Source organism: Chiloscyllium plagiosum, unplaced genomic scaffold (genome assembly GCF_037043375.1).
Source record: "Chiloscyllium plagiosum isolate Xiang-an unplaced genomic scaffold, Cpla_swu_hap1 HiC_scaffold_29, whole genome shotgun sequence".
NCBI lineage: Eukaryota > Metazoa > Chordata > Chondrichthyes > Orectolobiformes > Hemiscylliidae > Chiloscyllium > Chiloscyllium plagiosum.
In genome coordinates this window covers 33,993,530-34,014,542 of record NW_028270167.1, presented here as the reverse complement: position 1 = coordinate 34,014,542, position 21,013 = coordinate 33,993,530, and the positions used below count along the sequence as shown (strand labels likewise).

At 43.3% G+C, this 21,013-nt stretch overlaps 1 protein-coding gene across 3 annotated transcripts in view; it reads right to left on the bottom strand.

Annotated features, from left to right (window-relative positions):
• The window catches only part of fez1 (fasciculation and elongation protein zeta 1 (zygin I)), a 101,658-nt gene that overhangs the window by 28,736 nt on the left and 51,909 nt on the right, over positions 1-21,013 (bottom strand). For all 3 annotated transcript variants that reach the window (XM_087976478.1, XM_043676871.2, XM_043676870.2), the window contains exons 3-4: positions 14,282-14,383; positions 12,206-12,353 (exon numbers count right to left, since the gene is read on the bottom strand). In XM_087976478.1, the coding sequence (XP_087832604.1) occupies positions 12,206-12,353; positions 14,282-14,383 (250 nt within the window). The remainder of the gene's footprint in view (positions 1-12,205; positions 12,354-14,281; positions 14,384-21,013) is intronic.

Genomic DNA, 21,013 nt, shown 5'->3' with positions numbered 1-21,013 from the left:
AGTGCAATGATGGTTCACCAGACTTGTTCCTTGGACCACATAACTGTCCTATGAAGAGAGACTCGGCAAACTGGGCCTTTATTCTCTAGATGTTTGAAGAGTAGAGGTGATTTCATTGAAACCTACAAAATACGTAAAGGATAGGCAGGGGAGATACACATAAAATCTTCCCCCTGGTTGGGGAGTCAAAAAACCAGGAGGCACAATTTAAAAATAAGGGGGAATGCCATTTTGGACTGAGATGAGAAGAGATCTTTTTACTGGAGAGTTGTGATCATTTTGGAGTTCAGAAATCTGTGTGATCTTAGTCTTTTTGTATATTTAAAGTAAAGGTTAAGAAATTTTTAATTATCAATAATGTAAAGAGTTGAGGGGATAACATGGGTAAATGCCATTCCAATGTTCGATCAGACATAATTTATTTAAATTACAGAGCTGGCTCACTGGGCTGAATGGCCTACTTCTGCTTCTATGTTTTTAATTCAATTAGACCATAGTCTCTAACTCAGCCAGATATCAGTGATCCTCGACATAGACCTCTCAATTAGATTTTAACCAATAGCAAGCACTTTCCATTGATGCACACAGAGAGTTTGTGAAACAGAATAACAAAAACTGATTGATTCCAATTCTGGAGTAACCAAAAATACCATTCAAGCACACTATCACTACTGAGCTTTACTTCTTTAATCATTTTTGCTCTTGAGATTGAAATTCTCAAATTTTTTCAATCTATTCGCTTGCCTCACAAGACAAGAAGGAACCTCCAATGGACAATGGACAGAGTTTAATTTAGATAAATGTGAGGTGCTGCACTTTGGAAAGGCAAATCAGGGCAGGACTTATACACTTAATGGTAGGGTCCTGGGGAGTGTTGCTGAACAAAGAGACCTTGGAGTGCAGGATCATAGTTCCTTAAAAGTGGAGTCACAGGAAGACAGGGTAGTGAAGAAGGCATTTGGTACGCTTACCTTTATTGGTCAGTGCATCGAGTATACGAGTTACAGCTGTACAGGACATTATGTGAGCCACTTTTGGATTACTGCATTCAACTCTGCTCTCCCTGCTATAGGAAAAGTGCAGAAAAGACTTACAAAGATATTGCTGTGGTTGGAGGGTATGAACTATAGGGAGAGGCTGGATAGGCTGGGACTATTTTCCCCCGTACCGTCAGAGATTGAGGTTTATTGAGATTTGTAAAATCATGACGGGCTGGATAGGGTTAATAGCCAAGGTCTTTTCCCCAAGGTAGGAGAGTCCAAAACTCAAGGGCATAGGTTTAAGGTGAGACGGGAAAGATTGAAAAGGAACCTAATGGGGAACACAGACTTTCCTTCGCAACAAACAAATATGTCATGATTTAGTTGATACTGCAGGTTCATATGCGCAATTGTGAGAAAAAGTGCTACAAATTTGGTGGGAGATGTACTTAAGGTTGAATGTTCAGTAATCTTCAAGACGTTCAAGCGAGTGAGTCCAAGGGAACAAGACTGAGCCTCTCACAACTGGCATTTCTTATTAATAAAGTACCTAGAAAATGACTAAAATCAGAAATATCATTCCTCTTGATAGGTGTTAATAATCCAGACTTTGGTGTGAGAGACACAAATTCAAAATTTACTGTTGACATGAAACTTGGAAGCATTAAGAAATTCAAATCAACACAGTTGGGTTGGTGGAATGAGTGGACAACGGGCAGGTGATATAAGGAATAGGAGTGGGATTGTGTCATTTGGCTTTTCTCGTCTACTCCACCATTTAATAAGATCATAGTTGATCTGATTAAGGCCTGAACTTCACCTTCTCTGGGAGTACAGCATTCCAAAGATTAACAATGTTCTTAAAAGGGATCATCTTATTCTCAAACTGTGTCCCCAGGTTATTGACTACCCTGTTAAAACCCCGCAGAATCTTCTATGTTTCCATTAGATCACTTCTCAATCTTCTAAACTTCAATGAATATAGATCCAATGTGATGAACCTTTCCTTATATGGCAACAGCTGAAAATGTGTTGCTGGAAAAGCGCAGCAGGTCAGGCAGCCTCCTTGGAGGCTGCGCTTTTCCAGCAACACATTTTCAGCTCTGATCTCCAGCATCTGCAGTCCTCACTTTCTCCTTATATGGCAACACCTTGACACCAAGAGTCAGTATACTAATCCTTTTCAGAATCCAAATCCTTTTCAGAATGGCATCTAATACAAATCTATGTCTCTTTAAATAAGGAGACAAAAATTCTACACAATACTACAGGTGTGATCTCACCAAAATTGTGCAATTACAGCAAGACTTTCCTACTTTTATACTCAAACCCACACCCCCTGTATTAAAAGTCAACATTCTACTTACCATTCTAATTATTTGCTGTACAAACATACTAATTTATTATGATTCATGTTCAAGGTCACCCACACCCCTTTGTCCTGCAGCATTGTAATGTACAATCTCTCTCTAATTAAATAATAAGACCAAAGATCATAAGACATAGGAACAGAAATTAACCCATTCGGCCCATTGAGTCTGCTCTGCCATTCAATCATGGCTGGTAAGTTTTTCTAGCCCATTCTCTTGCTTTCTCCCCGTAACCCTTGATCCCCTTGATACTCAAGATCAAGAACCTATCTACCTTAGCCTTAAATATACTCAATGACCTGGCTTCCACAGCCTTCTGTGGCAGTAAATTCCATTGATTCACCACTCTCTGGTTGAAGACATTTATCCTTGCTGCCATTCTAAAAGGTCTTCGCTTTATTCTAGGGCTATGCCCTCGGGCCCTAATCTCTCCGACCAATGGAAACATCTTCCCAACATCCACTCTTTCCAATCAATTCAGTATTCGGTGAGTTTCTATTAGAGCCACCCTCATTCTTCTAAATTCCATTGAGTATCGACCCAGAGTCCTAAAACTTTCCTTATTGTTAAGCTTTTCATTCCTGGGACCATTCGAGGGAACGTCCTCTGAACACACTCCAGGGCCAGTACTTCCTTCCTGAGATATGGGGCCTAAAACTGGGCACAATACTCCAAATGTGGTCTGACCAGAGCCTTACAGAGCCCCAGAGGTACATCCCTGCTTTTATATTCGAGTTCTCTCAAAATAAATGCCATCATTGTATTTGCCCTAACTCCTGGCTCAACCCGCAAGTTTACCTTGAGAGGACCCCAAGTCTTTTTGCACTTCATACATCTTAATTTTCTCCCACTTAGAAAACAGTCCATGCCTCTATTCTTCCTAAGTGCATGACCTCACACTTTCTCACATTGTCCTCCATCTGCCTCTTCTTTGACCTCTCTCCTAACCTGTCTGAATCCTTCTGCAACCTCCCCGCCTCCTCAATGCTCCCTGTACCACTACTTATCTTTGTATTGTCTACAAACTTAGCAGAATGCCCTCAGTTCCTTCATCTACGTCATGTGAAAAGTTGTGATTCCAACACTGAGACTTGCGGGAACACCACTTGTCACCAGCTGCCATCCTAAGAAGGACCCTTTTATTCCCACTCTCTGTTTCCTGCCAGAGAGCCAGGCTTCTATCTATGCTGGCATTTTATCTCTGACACCATGGACCCTTATCTTACTCAGCAGAATCCTGTGCTGCACCTAGACCAAGGCCTTGTTGAAGTCCAGGTAGATAACATCCATTGGCCCTCCTTGGTCTAACCTGCTCATCGCTTCCTGAAAGAATTCTATCAGATCTGTCAGGCATGACTCCCCTTGATGAAACCATGCTGACTTTGCCCTATTTTACCATACACTTCCAAATATTCCAAAATCTCATCTTTCACTATGGACTCCAGGATCTTACTCACAACTGAGGTTCGGCTAATTGGTTTGCAATTTTCCATCTTTTGCCTTACTCCCTTTTTCAACAGAGGCATCACGTTAGCGATTTTCCAGTCCTCTGGAACCCTCCATGATTTCAGTGATTTCTGAAAGATCACCACTAATGCTTCCACAATTTCTTCAGCTATCTCCCTTAGAGCTCACGGGTGTAGTCCATCTGGTCCAAGCGATTTATCCACCTTCAGGCCATTCAGTTTTTCTTGAACCTTCTCCTTGGCAATGGCCACCATACTCAACTCTGCTCCCTCACTCTCTTGAATTTTTGGAATATTACTTGTGTCTTCCACGGTGAAGACTGACACAAAGTAATTATTCAGTTCCTCAGCTACTTCCTTGCTCCTCACTACTATCTCTCCAGCGCCGTAATCTGTGCCACAAGATCATTTACCTTATTCCGCATTCAGATATAATACCTTCAGTCCTGTATTAACCATCCCTCTTCTCATTGTCATTCATTTGTCCAGTGTGCTTGGAATTTGATTGCTAACCCTTTCCATAAACCTTGTCCTATGTGTGTCTGTGCGGGAGATTTTAATAACCTCTCCTGAGCTCTGCACTCTTACCTCCTTCTTTAATTTGGGTTCTCTAATTTACCCTGTAATTGAATCCTCCCCTCCTTACTTAATTTATGGCCCAAGTTATGCAATTCACTAGAATTCTGGTCACAGCACGGTTCAGATGAAGAGCGTCCCATCGGAACAGGTCATGCCTTCCACAGTACGGGTGCCAATGTCCCATGAATATAAACTTTTTTCTCCCTCACCAACCTTTGAGCCACACATTTACCTTCTTAATCTTGTTGACCCTGTGTCAATTAACTCATGGCTCAGATAGTAATCCAGAGAATATTACCTTTTTGGTTCTACTTTTTAATTTAGCTCTTAGCTGTTCATACCCTCTTAGCAGAATCTCTGCTAAGGGAGTTTTATCTATGTTGCTGGGACTTACATGGACCATGACCACTGGATCTTTCCCCTCCCACTCCAAGTTCCTCTGTAGCCCGGATGAGATATCCTGAATCCGAGCACCTGGCAGGCAACTCGGGACTCTCAATCCTAGTCACAGAAAGCAGTGTCTCTGTCTCTAACTGTATTATCTCCAATTACAGCAACATCTTTCCTCTCTCCCCACACTTGAATGGTTCCCTGCACCACAGTGCTTCAGTCGTTTGGCTCATCCTCGCTGCAGTCAACCATTCCCATCCAGACAGGGAGCAAAACTCTTGAACCTGTTGGACAAGCTCGGGGGGCGGGGGGTGGGGGGTGAGGCTCATGCAACTCTACTTTCTGGATCCTTCTGCCTCCCTCACACAGCCACACCCTCCTGTCCCTGACCACTGGCCAAATTCGAGTTCGTTAGTCTAAGGGGTGTGACCGTCTCCTGAAACACAGCATCCAAGTAACTCTCCCCCTCCCTGGTGTGTTGCATTGCTTGAAGTACAGATTTCAGCTCACTGACTCTGAGCCGGTGATCTTGCAGCAACCAACATTTACAACTGACATGGTCACTGGGAATCAGAATGGGGTCCACCAGCTCCCACATCACACAGAATCAACACATTACCTGACCATCCAACTTGATGTAATAATATTCTGCTTTTCTACTCTTGCCACCAAAGTACACAACCTCACCTTTCACACACTCACGTAATCTATCCATTTACATATTATTTCACAACCTTGAAGTTGTGACCAGTAGTTACTGACCAACCAGTGGAAACAGAATGCCCTTATTTATCTTGTTAAAATTCTTCACAATTTTCAACAACTCAATAAGGTCACCTCTTACTCTTCTCTACTCCAAGGAGAATAAGCCTAATCTCTCTAATATTTTCTTGTATCTAAGATCTCTCATTCCTGGGACCATTCTTGTAAATCTCCTTTGATCTCCCTCCAAGGCTTTAACATCCTTCCTTAAATAAACTGCCCAGAACTGAACACATTACTCTAAATATGGTCTGACTAATGATTTGTGGAGGTGTAGAGTCACTTCCTTGCTTTTATACTCTATGTCTCTATTTATAAATGCAAGTATCGGGGGGATCCAAGATGGCGGCGACCCAGCAAGTCTGAGTCTACAGTGCTTCTCCCAAGACTTGGGCAAAGTGGGCCACCCACCCCCACCACACTCACCAAATCATTTAAAATTGCTGTTTAATTTAATTAGTTGCTTAGTATTAAATTTAAACAATCTAATCTTCAGTAAAAATGACCAAAGCTCTCAGCTCTCAGCAAGCAGAAACCCCTCCCCCACCCTCTCCAGCTGCAGCAGAGGCGTCCACAGCCGCCCCGGGGGACATACCTACGGTGGCGAGCCTCGCGGAAATAATCTCCAAACTGGATGCGAAGATCGACGCTTTTATTGAAGAATCCCGTAGCCGATGGGACTCACTCTCGGCCGCGCTGCAAAAGCACGACCGAGACATTAAAGAGATCGAGTGCCGAGTCGGGGGACGGAGCTAAAGGCCGCGACCTCCAAAACTACAGCTCAATCGGCCGTGGATCGGGTCCGGACTCTCAAACATCAAGTCCGGACCTTAGAGAATCACATTGACGACCTCGATAATCGGGGGAAAAAATATTCGTTTGCTGGGCCTTCCCGAACGGGAAGAGGAAGGCCAGCTTACAGCGTTTCTCGAACAGTGGCTGCCACAGCTTTTAAATCTGGAAGCTGGATCAGGCCAGGTAAGGGTAGAATGGGCCTACCGGGTTGCAATACGCGGGCCCGGCTCGAACCAGCGCCCCCACCCGGTCCTGTTCCGGCTGCAGAGCTATAAGGAGAGGCAGATACTCCTAGAAGCCTCTAGAATCTTGGAAAAGACCCCCAAGCTATGATCTATAAAGGATCCAAGATCATGTTATTCCAGGACTTTTCCCCAGCTCTGGTCTGAAAGAGGAAGGCATTCGATGAGGCGAAGAAGTGTTTAAGAGACTTAAATATTCAGTACTCTTTACACTACCCAGCGACGCTACGCTTTAACCATGAAGGATCCGTGTATAACTTCGGATTGCCGGAGAAGGCTAAGGAATTTTTGGACTCTCTTAGATAAATTGTAAGAGATAATGGATGTTGGTTTGCCTTCCCCCCAACTCCGGTTTATATACCCCCCTTTTTCTTTTTTCTTACCTTACTGTTTAATATTATTTTGGGGGGTGGGGAGAGGGATTTATTTATTTGTTCTGTATTTAACGATTTTCTCCTCCCCTTGGGATTTTTTTTTTATTATTCTATGTATGTGTATATATATATGTATGTATGTATGTGTATGTATATATATATATATATATATATAGATATATATAAAAGCCAGGGGGTTTAGTTAATGTTGGTGGGGGGAGGTGGTTACCTTATTCTATTTTACCTCTGTCTCTAGGAGCGGGGTTGTTTTCCCTTGTTATTTTGTATTATTATATTTAATTATTTGTTGTTGAGATTGTAATTTTATAGTTATATATGTTTATACATGGTACTAACATTACCAAATATATCCAGGTGTTGGTGTGGGTGGAGGGGAGGGGTGGTAGGGTGCTCACTGTTAACACTAGCTTTGTATTATATCTGAATTCTCCTCATCCTATTGAGGAGTGCCTGGGTCAAGGGTGGGGCATTGGTTGGGAGAGGATACGATGGACCTTTGGAAAGGAAGTGACACCCCCTGGGAACAAGGGGGAAAATCTCCATTTAAATACTTTTTTTTTATTATTTAGAGATAGTTTTTTATTATACTGTTGTGAGTGTATTAGACAGCCTTTATTTTTGTGAATTTTATATGCTCTATGCTCGGGATGTTCTGGATAGGGTTTCCCCTCCCGAGGGGTCTCGGATTTGCCCGGAAGATTATGGTTGATCAGAGTTGACTGTAAAAAGTAGTGTCTCTACCTCTGAGCCAGGAGCCCTGGGTTCAAGTCCCACTTGCTCTAGAGGTGTGTAACAATATCTCTGAACAGGTTGATTAGAAAAAGCTGCACAGCAAGACAGTAAATGGATTGTCTATACACAATATCAATTTCCATTATGATTTGGCTCTCTACCTCTCCCTCACCTTTGGTGCTCTGTATTGCCCTTAATGGGTTTTGAATGTCAATCAATCAATTGGAAAACAAGGGTGATTTACTGGTGGCGGTTAATAGATGAAAAAACACGTGATTTGGTGAGGGAATAGAAATGTTCAGTTGTGTGCAAGTTGTCTGGATACGAAGAGAAAAAAGTAGGTATCTTTCCTGACTCCCATCCCCTCTTCTGTCGCTATTTTCAGGCCTGGGTGTCCTTAGAGAGGGAGCATGCAGTGCCTATCAATATTTTTGATGCTTTTAGGAAGAGGTGGGCCCCGCAAGGGGTGGAATGTCCTTTCGTCCCTTCCAACTCCACTTTGATTTAACCTCATCCCTCTCTTCTTACCTCTCTCTCACCTTTGGTATTGCTGCATTGATGGGCTCTGCAGGTTAGTTGGAAACATGGATGATTTCAGTGATGGCGCACCACAGGTGAAAAATGACAAGGTTGGTTTGGTGATGGGCAAAAAAAAAATTGTTCAGATGTGTGTGAAAGTACTTCTGAATATAAAACAAAAGTGACAAAGAAATGGGTTCTTGTGATGTTGTGGTGGTATCCTTACCTTGGAGCCAGCAATCCGTGGTTCAAGTCCTTCCTGCCTCAGAGATATATGTCTGAGCAGGTTGACTGAAAGAAAATGTGAGCTCTCCCAGTTCCATTCTAATTTACTCCCCTCCCTATTTTTGATATTAGATTAGATTACATTACAGTGTGGAAACAGGCCCTTCGGCCCAACAAGTCCACACCGACCCGCCGAAGCGCAACCCACCCATACCCCTACATTTACCCCTTACCTAACACTACGGGCAATTTAGCATGGCCAATTCACCTGACCTGCACATCTTTGGGAGGAAACCGGAGCACCCGGAGGAAACCCACGCAGACACGGGGAGAACGTGCAAACTCCACCTGCCTGAGGCGGGAATTGAACCCGGGTCTCAGGCGCTGTGAGGCAGCAGTGCTAACCACTGTGCCACCGTGCCGCCCACGAGTGGTGCTTGAAAATTATTAATTGTTTACTCAATGACATGGGTGATTTGGTGAGTTGGTCTGTTAACTGGCTGATTTGATGACAGAAACCAAAAACAAGAGCTGGCTTCTTCCCCAGCGGTGAGTTGGCTTCTGGACAGGGAAGGGTTTTTGTTGCTAAACTCAACATCTGGATTTCAATCTGTGAAACAGATGATGGGTGATGACTAAAATAAGAAGAGCATGTCCAGCCATCTGATTCCACTAAAAGGCTTGTTACAAATTCACACACACTTCCCCCATTGCAGAGCAGCCTGGAACATGAATTAATCTAATTACAGGCATAATTGTGGTGTAGAATGGTCGTGATCAAAGTTGGGCCTTACTGCTTCCATTTTACATTAATAAACAAGAGCCACTTCTTCCCCCACTTACATATAAGATTAGATTCCCTACAGTATGGAAACAGATCCTTCGGCCCAACAAATCCACACCTACCCTCCGAAGAGTAACCCATCCAGACCCATTCCCCTACCCTATATTTACCCCTGACTAATGTACCTAACTAGGTGAAAGTGAGGACTGTAGATCAGAGTCAAAATTAGAGTGGTGCTGGAAAAGCACAGCAGGTCAGGCAGCATCTGAGGAGCAGGAAAATCGATGTTTCAGGCAAAAGCCCTTCATCAGGAATAAGGCAGGGAGCCTCCGGGGTGGAGAGATATATGGGAGGGAGGTGGGGCTGGGGAGAAGATAGTAAGAGTGCAATAGGTGGATGGAGGGGGGGGATTAAGGTGATGGGTCAGAGCGGATAGGTGGGAAGGAAGATTGGCAGGTAGGACAAGCCATGAGGATGATGCTGAATTGGCAGGTTGTAAATGGGGTAAGGTGGAATACAGCTGAAAATGTGTTGCTGGAAAAGCGCAGCAGGTCAGGCAGCATCCAAGGAGCAGGAGAATCGATGTTTCGAGCATGAGCCCTTCTTCAGGAATGAGGTGGAATACACCTAACTCTATGGGCAATTTAGTATGGCCAATTAACCTAACCTGCACATCTTTGGATCATGGGAGGAAACTGGAGCACCCGGGGGAAACCCACGCAGACACAGGGAGAAAGTGCAAATTCCACACAGACAGTCACCTGAGACGGGAATCGAACCCAGGTCCCTGGCACTGTGGGGCAGCAGTGCTAACCACTGAGCCACCATGCCACCCTAAACCTGTTCCTTGCTGCACACATGGGTCTGAACTAAACTGACTTTACTGTGTGCTAATTTTCCACATTAGGTATAAAAGGAGGTATGAAAGAGCAAATAAATAGAGCTCCACTAATGATAGCTATAGTCATCCACTCACTCTGACTTACACATTAGTTCTGAGGAAGGGTCACTGGACCCAAAACATTAATTCTGATTTCTCTTCACAGATGATGTCAGACCTGCCGAGCCCTTCCAACAATTTCTGTTTTTGTTTCTGATTTACTGTATCCACAATTCTTTTAGTTTTTATTAGATATTAATTCTACCTGCTAATCTGCTGAATATCTTGCAGATTATTAATGCTTAGCATTAACATGCTATTATAAGTGCTTCCACCTGAACATGTTAATCTTATGATCATTTGTGATTTGTGGTTAGAATTCTTTGTCTGATGACTGGAGAAAAGTAGGTTAACAGATTCACTTGACATTTTATACCTAGCTGTCTGTTGGTGGTGTTAGCATTAATAGAATGTAGTCCAGTTAAAATGAAGTGGTATGTTGGGACATATTTGGGGCTCCAGTTCTTTCCTAGATGTAAGTCCTGTCAACTTCCCCAAACGATTCAATGAGGAGTTAAGATGAAGGCAATTCATCAAACACCTTTGATTAATATTTCATACAACGTTAATTGTGTTACTAGATCCCAGTGTTCTGAATGTGATAGAAAGAAAGTTTCAATCATTTGATGATTTAAATGAGGTAAAACATCACATTGAACTTGGTGGGATTTAGCACCTAAAATGTGAATTGATTTCAGCAATTTTGAATTATGAACTTTGTGGTGAAAGCTATACTTGCACAAAGAAACCTCTTAATTTCAGGATATGATTGAGTGGTTTGAAGCTTTGCAAAAAAAAATTGGCAGCACTTTATCAAGTAGCACTTTAGTTCTGTCAGAGGAATGTTTCAGGGTGGGGTCGGGCTGTGGTGTTTGGGGGAGGGGAGAAGGACACTTTTTGTTTCAAAAGTATAAAAGAAAGAGTGTCAGGGAGCCTTTTGATGACAAGAAATAGATAAAGGAGGTCACCGAGCTCCTGAAGCCTGTTTCACTATTCACTAATCTATCATTACGTTCTTTCACCTCAGCCACACTTTCTCACATGCTCCCCATATCCCCTGATTGTTTCCCTTTTGCGAAGAATCTCTCAATCGCCATTTTAACTCTTCACAGTGACATCTCATCAAGGGGAGGAATTTCAAAGATTCATAATTGTCTGAGTAAAGAAAGCTCTCTTCATCTCAGTCCCATGTAGCTGGATCTTATCAGGAAACAATGCCCCTGGACTCTCCAGTCAGGGAAACAACCTCTCAGCATTTACCTCTCAGTCTTCTACACGGGCCCATTCTATTCAACCTCTGCTGACAAGGTACTGCTTACATCCCAGAGATGAAGTTATTAAACCATGCACTGAGGCACCTTCTGTTTATATCAGCATTTATCCTTTTTATTGATTTTCATCTGCCGTGCTTAAATGCTCACTCATTTCTGTTAGATTATGAGAGTCTGGTAACTGATCTACACTTAGTGTGGTTAAGGCTGGGCCTTGCCTCAGAACTAAAGTAAGCAGACACCACAGAAAGAGCTAGAAGCTGAGCTGCAACCAAAGTCTGGACATTTTGTGACTGCAGAAATATTTAAAAACTCTTGCAAATTAACTTGTTGCACACATTCATCTTAAATCAAATATACCACACTTTCAGATGCACAAAATATATTCTGAATGATGGGGGCATAGCCTTTTATAAAGTAATATTGTGTGTGTGACAAGTGTAATGTTCCTGGCATAACAGTGCATTTTTGTTACTTAGGGCAATAAAAGTGAATGAGTAGAACTGCAGATCTGTCATAACCAATCATAACTGTGACACAAGCTTGACTGGCTTCCTCCGGTTACCACATTCTGACCATCACCTCATCGTGGGCAAAACCACAGGAAATCAGCTTTGAGCTATAACTTTAAAGAAGACTGGAACTGTAAAATATTAACCCATCAAACTTCCCCAAACCACTCATGTAAACATCCCCCCAATGATAGAGTGGGGTGATACAGTGATCCATGTATTGGTAAATGACTAACACCTCACCTCCCATCCGGACGTTGTTGTTACTGCTGGATGGTTTGAACACCTGGACATCCTGCGAGAGGACTGAGAGTTTGTCAGACTGTGACGGAGTCTCCTCAACCTCAGGGTCAGGGGAATTCTGCATCATCTCTTCAATCTCCTCAATGACCTGTAGGTGGATGAGCGGACACTTACATCTCAGACGTTCCGCTAACTCGACTCTTTTGAACATTGTTTTTTCCCTCAGAGTTCTGTTTGAAGATGTTGGATGGTCAGTGGGTGAGGGTAATAATGATGCACCCAGACTGTGTACACTTCAGGTTCCTACACTGTGCTGAGCTGGGGGGTGGAGGGGAGCTGCTATCGTTGGGAAAAGTGCCTCACCGATCATTTACAATTTCCTTTCAAGCTGCCTCACCTTTCAATCTCCATTCACCAATATGTCTGCAGCTGAATAACACTAACTTTTCCTTTGATGGTCTTGCCCTCAGTAAAGTTTTTCCCACTCTAGTCACTACTCCACATATCATAGGCTTAAGCTGAACTGGTTGGCTAGATCTATCAATTCTTACTCTCACATAATGATCATTCTGGATAATCTGTAGCTTCCTGACTTCAACACTGACAGACTCCTGAAACCCCTCTCTGCTGTTCTTTTCACCCCCACAAGCCAATAATATGTGCCAGGAGTTTATGGACATCTTGGTCATGAGAAGAAGTATTTTTTAACAGTTACCACTCTCCCTTCCTTCTGGGAGTTGGTTAGCTCGGTTGGCTGGCTCATTTGCCATATAGAGTGACACAACAGATGGTAACTTCTGTCATGGTAACCTTCTCAATATTTCCCCTCACATGAGGCATGATGACCCTCAGGTAAAACCACCACGAGTCATCACTCTCTAATGAGAGTGTAGCCCTCTGGTCTGGTAAGGCTATAGTGATTCATTGCTTCCCTGCAACTCTCAAACAGAATACTTGCGGCCCAAGCTAAACTGTTGGTTATCTCTATTTATTCTCTATCTCTCACACATTTTGCTCTTGTGACCCATTTTCTGCCCTCTTGCCCATTTCCACTAAACATCCAGCCACCCAACTTCCACTCCTGGCTCCCATACCAGCTTCTCAGGACCTGGAGTTTAATTATTATGACCAGGATGTAAGGCACTTTCTTGCAATAGCTCCTAACCCTCCACTGGGGAGGGTCAATGGTAGATCAATAATCATCCATCGTACTTCTGTCATCTTTCCAAACATGGGCTGAATTCAAGACTTTTCAGCCAATATTTCAAATAATAAAGGTTGGGGCTTTTTTAGCTGGGTTGTCAATATTACTTAAATAAAAATAAGATAGTATGGATACTGGAAATCTGAAATAAATAAAAATGGAGAAACTCAGCAGGTCTGGCACAGTCTGTGGTGAGAGAAATAAAGTTAATGTTTTGAGTCAAACATGATTCTGCCTCATAGATTAGAATGCCTATAGTGTGAAATCAGCCCATTTGGTTCATCAAGTGTACATCAACCCTCTGAGAAGCATCCTACCCAGACCCACCCCCATCTCTATAATCTTTCATTTCCCTTGGCTAATCCATGTGGCCTGCACATCCCTGGACACTACGGGCAATTTAGCATGGCCAATCCACCTGACCTGCACACCTTTGGACTGTGGGAGGAAATGGAGCACCCGGAGGAAACCCACGTGGAAACTGGGAGAATGTGCAAACTCCACACAGACAGTCACCCGAGGGTAAAATCAAACCCAAGTCCCCAGCACTAGGGGTAGAAGTGCTAACCACTGAGCCACCAAATTGTTCACTCTGTTTCTCTCTCCACAGATGCTAAGCTTCTCCAGCTCTTGGGTCTTTTATCTTAATGTTGTTCACCCTCATTTTCAGTATCCTCCAGCCTAGGATTGAATGATGGGCAGCAGTTAGTTCAGTCTGTTCTTCCCGAGATGTTCTCTGCACTGAAGACTTAGACTTGCTTTTGCAGCCAGTCTGAGAGTCTCTCTTGAAGATGATGGCACCAATGCCACATTCCAGTTGTTTTTCATTTTGCTTCTTTCTGCTGTGGACTTTGTTGGCTTTGGGAATTTACCTGTTCAGCGGTGAAGAGAGGCTCCTCACTATTGCAGGATACGATGATGTCCAACTTTTCAATTAATTCTCCATCCTCACTGATACTCTCCTTGTCACTAACCTGAACAACATATGGGAAAAAGAGAGGCAAAACAGCATTGTTTTATCACATCTTTTCAACTTCAATATATAAATCACAAGTTCTTCAATCTAGTCTCTCTCCTATAATGAAAAGTCACAACAATCAGCAAAGAGGCACTTTCTTAATCATTTTTGGGATGAGGGTATCACTGGTTAGGCCAGTATTTATTGCCCATCCCTAATTACTCAGATTGCAGGTAAGAGTTAACCACATTGCTGTGCGTCTGGAGTCACATGTAGGCCAGACAAGGTAAGGATGGCAGTTTCCTTTCCTAAAGAGCATTAGTGAACCAGACAGGTTTTTCCAAAGAGCAGCAATGGATTCATGGTCATCATTCACTATTAATTCCAGATTTTTATTGAATTCAAATTCCACCCTCTGCCATAGTGGGATCGAACCTGTGTCCTCAGAGCATTCCCTGGGTCTTCTGGATTAATAGGAGAAAGTGAGGACTGCAGATGCCAGAGATCAGAGTCATAAAGTGTGGTGCTGGAAAAGCACAGCAAGTCAGGCAGCACCCGAGGAGCAGAAGAGTCGACATTTAGGGCATAAACCCTTCATCCTGATGAAGCACTTATGCTCGAACCATCGACTCTCCTGCTCATCGAATGCTGCCTGTCCAGCTGTGCATTTGCAACGGCACACTTTTCATCTCTGGATTAACAATCGAGTGATAATACCATTAGGCCATCATCTCCCTCACTGAATAAATTGTTGGAGCTATGCACTGACAAGTGCCCAGGTCCTGACAGACTTCATTCTAATATCATTTAAAAAAGCAGCCAGTGAGTTAGTTGATGCCTTGGTTTTAATTTTCTGTAATTCCTTTGATTTTGAGCTATTCCTTTTAGATTATTATTAAAAAAGGAAGAAGACAGAAAACAGGAAACTGATGAACATTGGTCATGGAAGCTTTTCTTAAAGAGGTTAGAGCACGGCACTTGGATGAATGTGGTAATCAGGCAGAGTCAACAAGATTTTGTGAAAAGGACGTCATGTTTGAACAATCTGCTAGAGTTCTTTGGCAGGGGATAATATGAGCTGGGAAAAAAGGAGAACTAGGGGATGTACTGTACTTAGATTTCCAGAAGGTAACAAACCATGTAAGGAGGAAATAAAGGTTCGTGGTAGGGAATAGTGTATTGGCATGGATAGATATTGCTTGCTGCCAGGAATCAGACATAAACATAATTGGATCTTTTCAGGTCAGCAAGATGTACCAAGTGCCACATGTATCCCTGATGGGACATCAACTGTTAACCATTTATATAATTGATGAAGGGGCGGGGAAGGTATGGGTGCGATATTTGCTGACAACTGGTAAGCAGGCAACAGTGGATCCTTCCCAGGAACAAAAGATTCGGAGGTGGAAGTCAGACAAGTGCTGCTGGCCAATCAGAAGCTACAAGCTCCATTGACCAGCTACACCAATGGGGTGGTAACATCCAACAAGGTTAGACTCCAAGCTACAGAAGCAGAGGGGTGAGGGTGGTTGGCAGGCTGTAGATATCATTGAAAGTCATCAGTTCCTTACACCCCACCTTTAAAAACTTTCTCACACATCTCCCCCCAGAATTCTTCCCCTGCCAGATGAATTGATCCACTCTTTCAGTAAACCTGGTCTCTTGTGGGGAATCTATATACCAATGTGCAGATTGTATATTAATCAAGGCTGCCTTGCCCACATTACTGATCAGCTGAAAGTTGCCTGTCATGTATTGTGTGAACATGCTCCTGACATGCCCCTTGCCAAAGCGTTGGCATCTGCTTTCCTTTCGTTGGTTGCCATACTCAATGGATTCTGTCCGTTTGCCCAAGTAGGGACTTAAAGCTTCAAGCACCCACTGATGGTTGAATCATGGTGAGTAGCTCACTGGTTAGGGTCATCCTGACCTGAGATACCTGTTGGCTGACCAGTGGGCCATGATAGTCCTTTTTGTTATACTCCTAAAGGTAACTGCATTAAACAGAATACAAGTGCACATTCTTATGTGAAAGCCTTATTTCAGTTAGCCACATTCCATAAAATTCATTTCCCACTGATTACCAGCTCCCCATATTTATACAACCAACTCAAACTCAATTACCTCTTAATTAATGTATCCATTCATCCATTCCCCAATTCCATTAGGTCTCAGGTATTCCTTCAGACCACATTAGATCATATCACTTCTCACCATTAGCTACAGCCTGTAACTTCCATTCCCTACACCAAGTTACATATGATTATTATTCATAATCATTGATTTCCCTGTTGTGTTAATGTTTTAAAAAACACTTTAGTGGTTGCAAAACACTTCAGAAAATACTGATCACTTAAGAGGACTTATTTCTTTTCACAGAATTAAAAATGACCAAAATCTTGCTTTCAGCACTCATCCCAAAGATAGTCTGACATGAGCAGACATAATTCCTTCATGAGTGTTGACTGAAAGTGATAATGGAAGCTGCATCAGAATTCCCCTGAATTTAGTAGATCCAGCTTTCAGTGTGGCATGCCAAAGTAATCGATAGCTGCACAACCTGTGTAGCTGTGACTATAGAGCTTGGTAAAGAGAGCCTGGTAAAGAGAGCAGAGGCTTGTTTTCAGGTACATGTTGGCGCCGTCTGCAGCTATCCCCATTGGTGCATTGGTCTACCTAGTGTCTGCAAGTCAATTGCAACTTGGGTGTTCTTGTTGGCATGTGACAATATGAGTCTGTGAGGGCACTGCCACATAGCTGCCCTCTGACATCTCCTTCAGTGACACACCCAAAAGGGAGGGTATTCAAGATACAGGTCATGCCTGTATCTTGAATATTTTTTTTCTTTGACCCTCTCCGCTGTAGCCTTGACAGTGTTACTAAGGAGTTGAGCTGCTTCAAGACATTTCCAAGGACCTTCGGGATTGAAAGAAAGGAAGATCTGCCTTTATGTAGTGCTTTAATATAACCACTGGCTGTCACAAAGTGAGTTAGAGTTAGGGTTCGGGTTCAAGTGAACCCTAACTCTATCACTGTACAACAAAACAGTGGGCGGCACGGTGGCACAGTGGTTAGCACTGCTGCCTCACAGCGCTGGAGACCCGGGTTCAATTCCCGCCTCAAGCGACTGACTGTGTGGAGTTTGCACGTTCTCCCCGTGTCTGCGTGGGTTTCCTCCGGGTGCTCCGGTTTCCTCCCACAGTCCAAAGATGTGCAGGTCAGGTGAATTGGCCATGATAAATTGCCCGTAGTGTTAGGTAAGGGGTAAATGTAGGGGTATGGGTGGGTTGCGCTTCGGCGGGTCGGTGTGGACTTGTTGGGCCGAAGGGCCTGTTTCCACACTGTAATGTAATGTAATGTAATCTAATCTAATCTAAAAAAACACTCCTCAAGTGTGGTCACTGTTGTAATGTAGGAAAACTTTGTGCAAATCAATATCCCAAAACAATGCTGTGATAATGACAGTGCAATCTGTTGATTGAGGGATAAATATTAGGCATGACACCACAGATAACTCCTCTTCATGATAACATTTTGGAATTTCTTAATGAGCACGCAAGCAAGGAGCAGCAACTTTGGTTTCAGATCATATCTATGAGGTGGCACTTCTGACAGTACAGCACTTCCTCAGCGGTGCTCTAGAGAGTCAGTCTTTGGTTTTATGCTCAAATTCTAAAGTGGGATTTGGACCCAAAACCCTGTGACTCAGAGTGCTTCCTATTGAATCACAGCAGATACATTGTAATGATTTCTAATCTGATACTTTCCTTCAATTGTCTTTTGCCTTAAGTTTCAATCTCATTAAACTTAACTTCGTCTTCAATATTCTACTCACAGCATGGATAGGATCCTGTTCCCACCCGTCTTTGCACACACAGTCCTTAGGTTGCAAGTAGGTTCCATTTCTGAGTCCTTTTGCAAGTTGGAACACAATGAAGGACAATTCAGAAACTGTTCGTATGTTGGATATTTTAAATGACACCAGTGTATGGGATTGCATTTGTAAGTACGAGTGTTTATAAGTTGGTCATTGAAAAACCCGTATTGAAAGCCATACAAACGAGCAGATAGTTGGATGTTCACATTGAAAAGGAACCTATCAATAGCAATTTGATCTAAACTAATTAGTTACAGTCCACAAAGATGTCTTACTTTGTTAGAGATGATTGACAGTTTGAGGGGCAGCACTCCACAGAGGGCAAAGTGAGGAAGCAGGTCTCCATGAACTGTCAGAGTCAGCGTGGGGATTGAACCTGCACTGTAGATAGCACTCCCTAGCCATTGAACAACCTATACTGTTGGAAAATTCAGGATACCTAATAAGGTCTCACTCTATCATTCGTTCCCCATTGCTTTGATATTGTCAAAGGAGTTATCAAATTTAGTTATGAATTCATTTGTGGTCCTCATATGTGACAGAATTCCATATTCTAACTGTAAACTGTGTTAAGAAATTCTTTGCAGTTGTTCCAAGGAAATCACCTCAGCAAAATCAATTAAGTTGGAAAAGTGGCTTTGTAGAGAATGTGCGAGTCCACACAAGGGCTTGTGAGCAGGGGTTCCACTGTCAGTGACTCACTGTCAATGATGAAGCTCCAAATATGCCCTGCCCTGCATCTTGGGCAAATTAAGACATCCCTGACATCACTGCAAAGTTCCTACAGGGGCTTTGGAGACAAGGGTTAGAGCTAATGCAATTCAACACGTTCAGTTCACAAAATGCTGGGCACTTGCAGATCTTTGATTTTTCAGACTGAATCTTACAATGACATGTATTCACAAGAAAAATTAAACGTCATGCAAATTTGCCTTGGGAAATTGGAGGGAGAAACTGTTCCCTCTTGTGAAAGGATTGAGAGAGGGCATAGATTCAAAGTTAAAAATCACACAACACCAGGTTATAGTCCAACACGTTTATTTAGAAGCACTTGCTTTCGGAGCACTGACCTCACCACGACCTTCCCCACGCCTCCACTTCTCACCTTTAAACAACCACCAAACCTCAAACAGATCATTGTTTGCAGCAAACTGCCCAGCTTTCAGGACAAAACCATACAACCCTGTCATGGCAGATGCTGCAAGACGTGTCAGAGTGTCGACACAGACACCACCATTACACGTGGGGACACCACCCACCGTGTATGCGGCAGGTACTCACGTGACCCGGCCAACACTGTCTATCTCATACGCTGCAGGCAAGGATACCCTGAGATATGGCACATTGGCGAGACCAAGCAGAGGCTACGGCAATGGATAAATGGACACTGCACAACAGACTGGAGTGTTCTCCTTCCGGTTGGAGAACACTTCAGTGGTCCGGGACATTCGACCTCGGACCTTCGGGTGACCGTCCTCCAAGGCGGACTTCAGGACAGGCAGCAGTGAAAAGTGGCCGAGCAGAGGCTGAAAGCTAAGTTCTGTACCCATGGGGATGGCCTCAACCAGGACTTTGGGTTCATGTCACACTACAGGTGACCCCACCACACACACGCACAGACACACACACACACTCCTGCAAATCCTCTCTCATACGCTCACACATACACTCCCACACTCACACCCACACACGCACCCTCTCACAGACTTATGCTCCTTTACACTCTCACTCACACACATACACAAACTCTCTCACAGACACTCATACCCTCCCCTTATGCACACACCCACATGCGCACGCGCGCGCACACACACACACATAATTTGTGGGGTGAATTTGTACTTGCAGAATTACATTTTATTTTGCTCAAAAACTGCATGAATCCATGCAAGATTCTGTAAATCTCTTTTTCAGAAATACAATCAGTCTGAATATTGGGATACAGACAGCCTCACACAGGGCACATCATATCTTCAATGCATTATCTGGGCCGACGTGGCATCTATTGTTAAAGTTCACTTGAGAATGGTACTTTAAAATAAGTTCTCAGATTTACATGTGAAAGAACTAAATCCAACATGGTCATTTCAAAAGATGAGAGACTTAACAAACAATCCAGGTCTTTTTCAGTATATAATTCCAGTTACATCACACTGTAAACGTTTGCTATAAATTCTGTGTCTTACGATCTTATACTCCGCAACCACCTGGTGAAGGAGCATCGCTCCGAAAACTGGTGCTTCCAAACAAACCTGTTGGACTATAACCTGGTACTGTGTGATTTTTAACTTTGCACACCCTAGTCCAACACTGGCACCTCCAGATCATAGAGGCAAAACCAAAAATGAGGAAAATTAACTTTTCCATGCACTGAATGGGTTAAAGTCAGGAATGCGCTGCCTGAGTGTGTAGTGGAGGCAGATTTAATTGCAGCATTCATATGAATGAGACTGTTATCTGAAAAGGCAAAATATGCAGGATTATAGGGTGGAGGCAGAAGAATGGAACAAAACAAAATGTTTTTTTGGAGAGCTGGTGCAGACTTGATGGGCTGAATGGTCTCTTTCTGCACCATAACAATACTGTGATTTTATTGTGGAGAAAGTGAGGTCTGCAGATGCTGGAGATCAGAGCTGAAAATGTGTTGCTGGAAAAGCGCAGCAGGTCAGGCAGCATCCAGGGAACAGGAGAATCGACGTTTCAGGCATAAGCCCTTCTTCAGGAATGAGGAAAGTTTGTCCAGCAGGCTAAGATAAAAGGCAGGGAGGA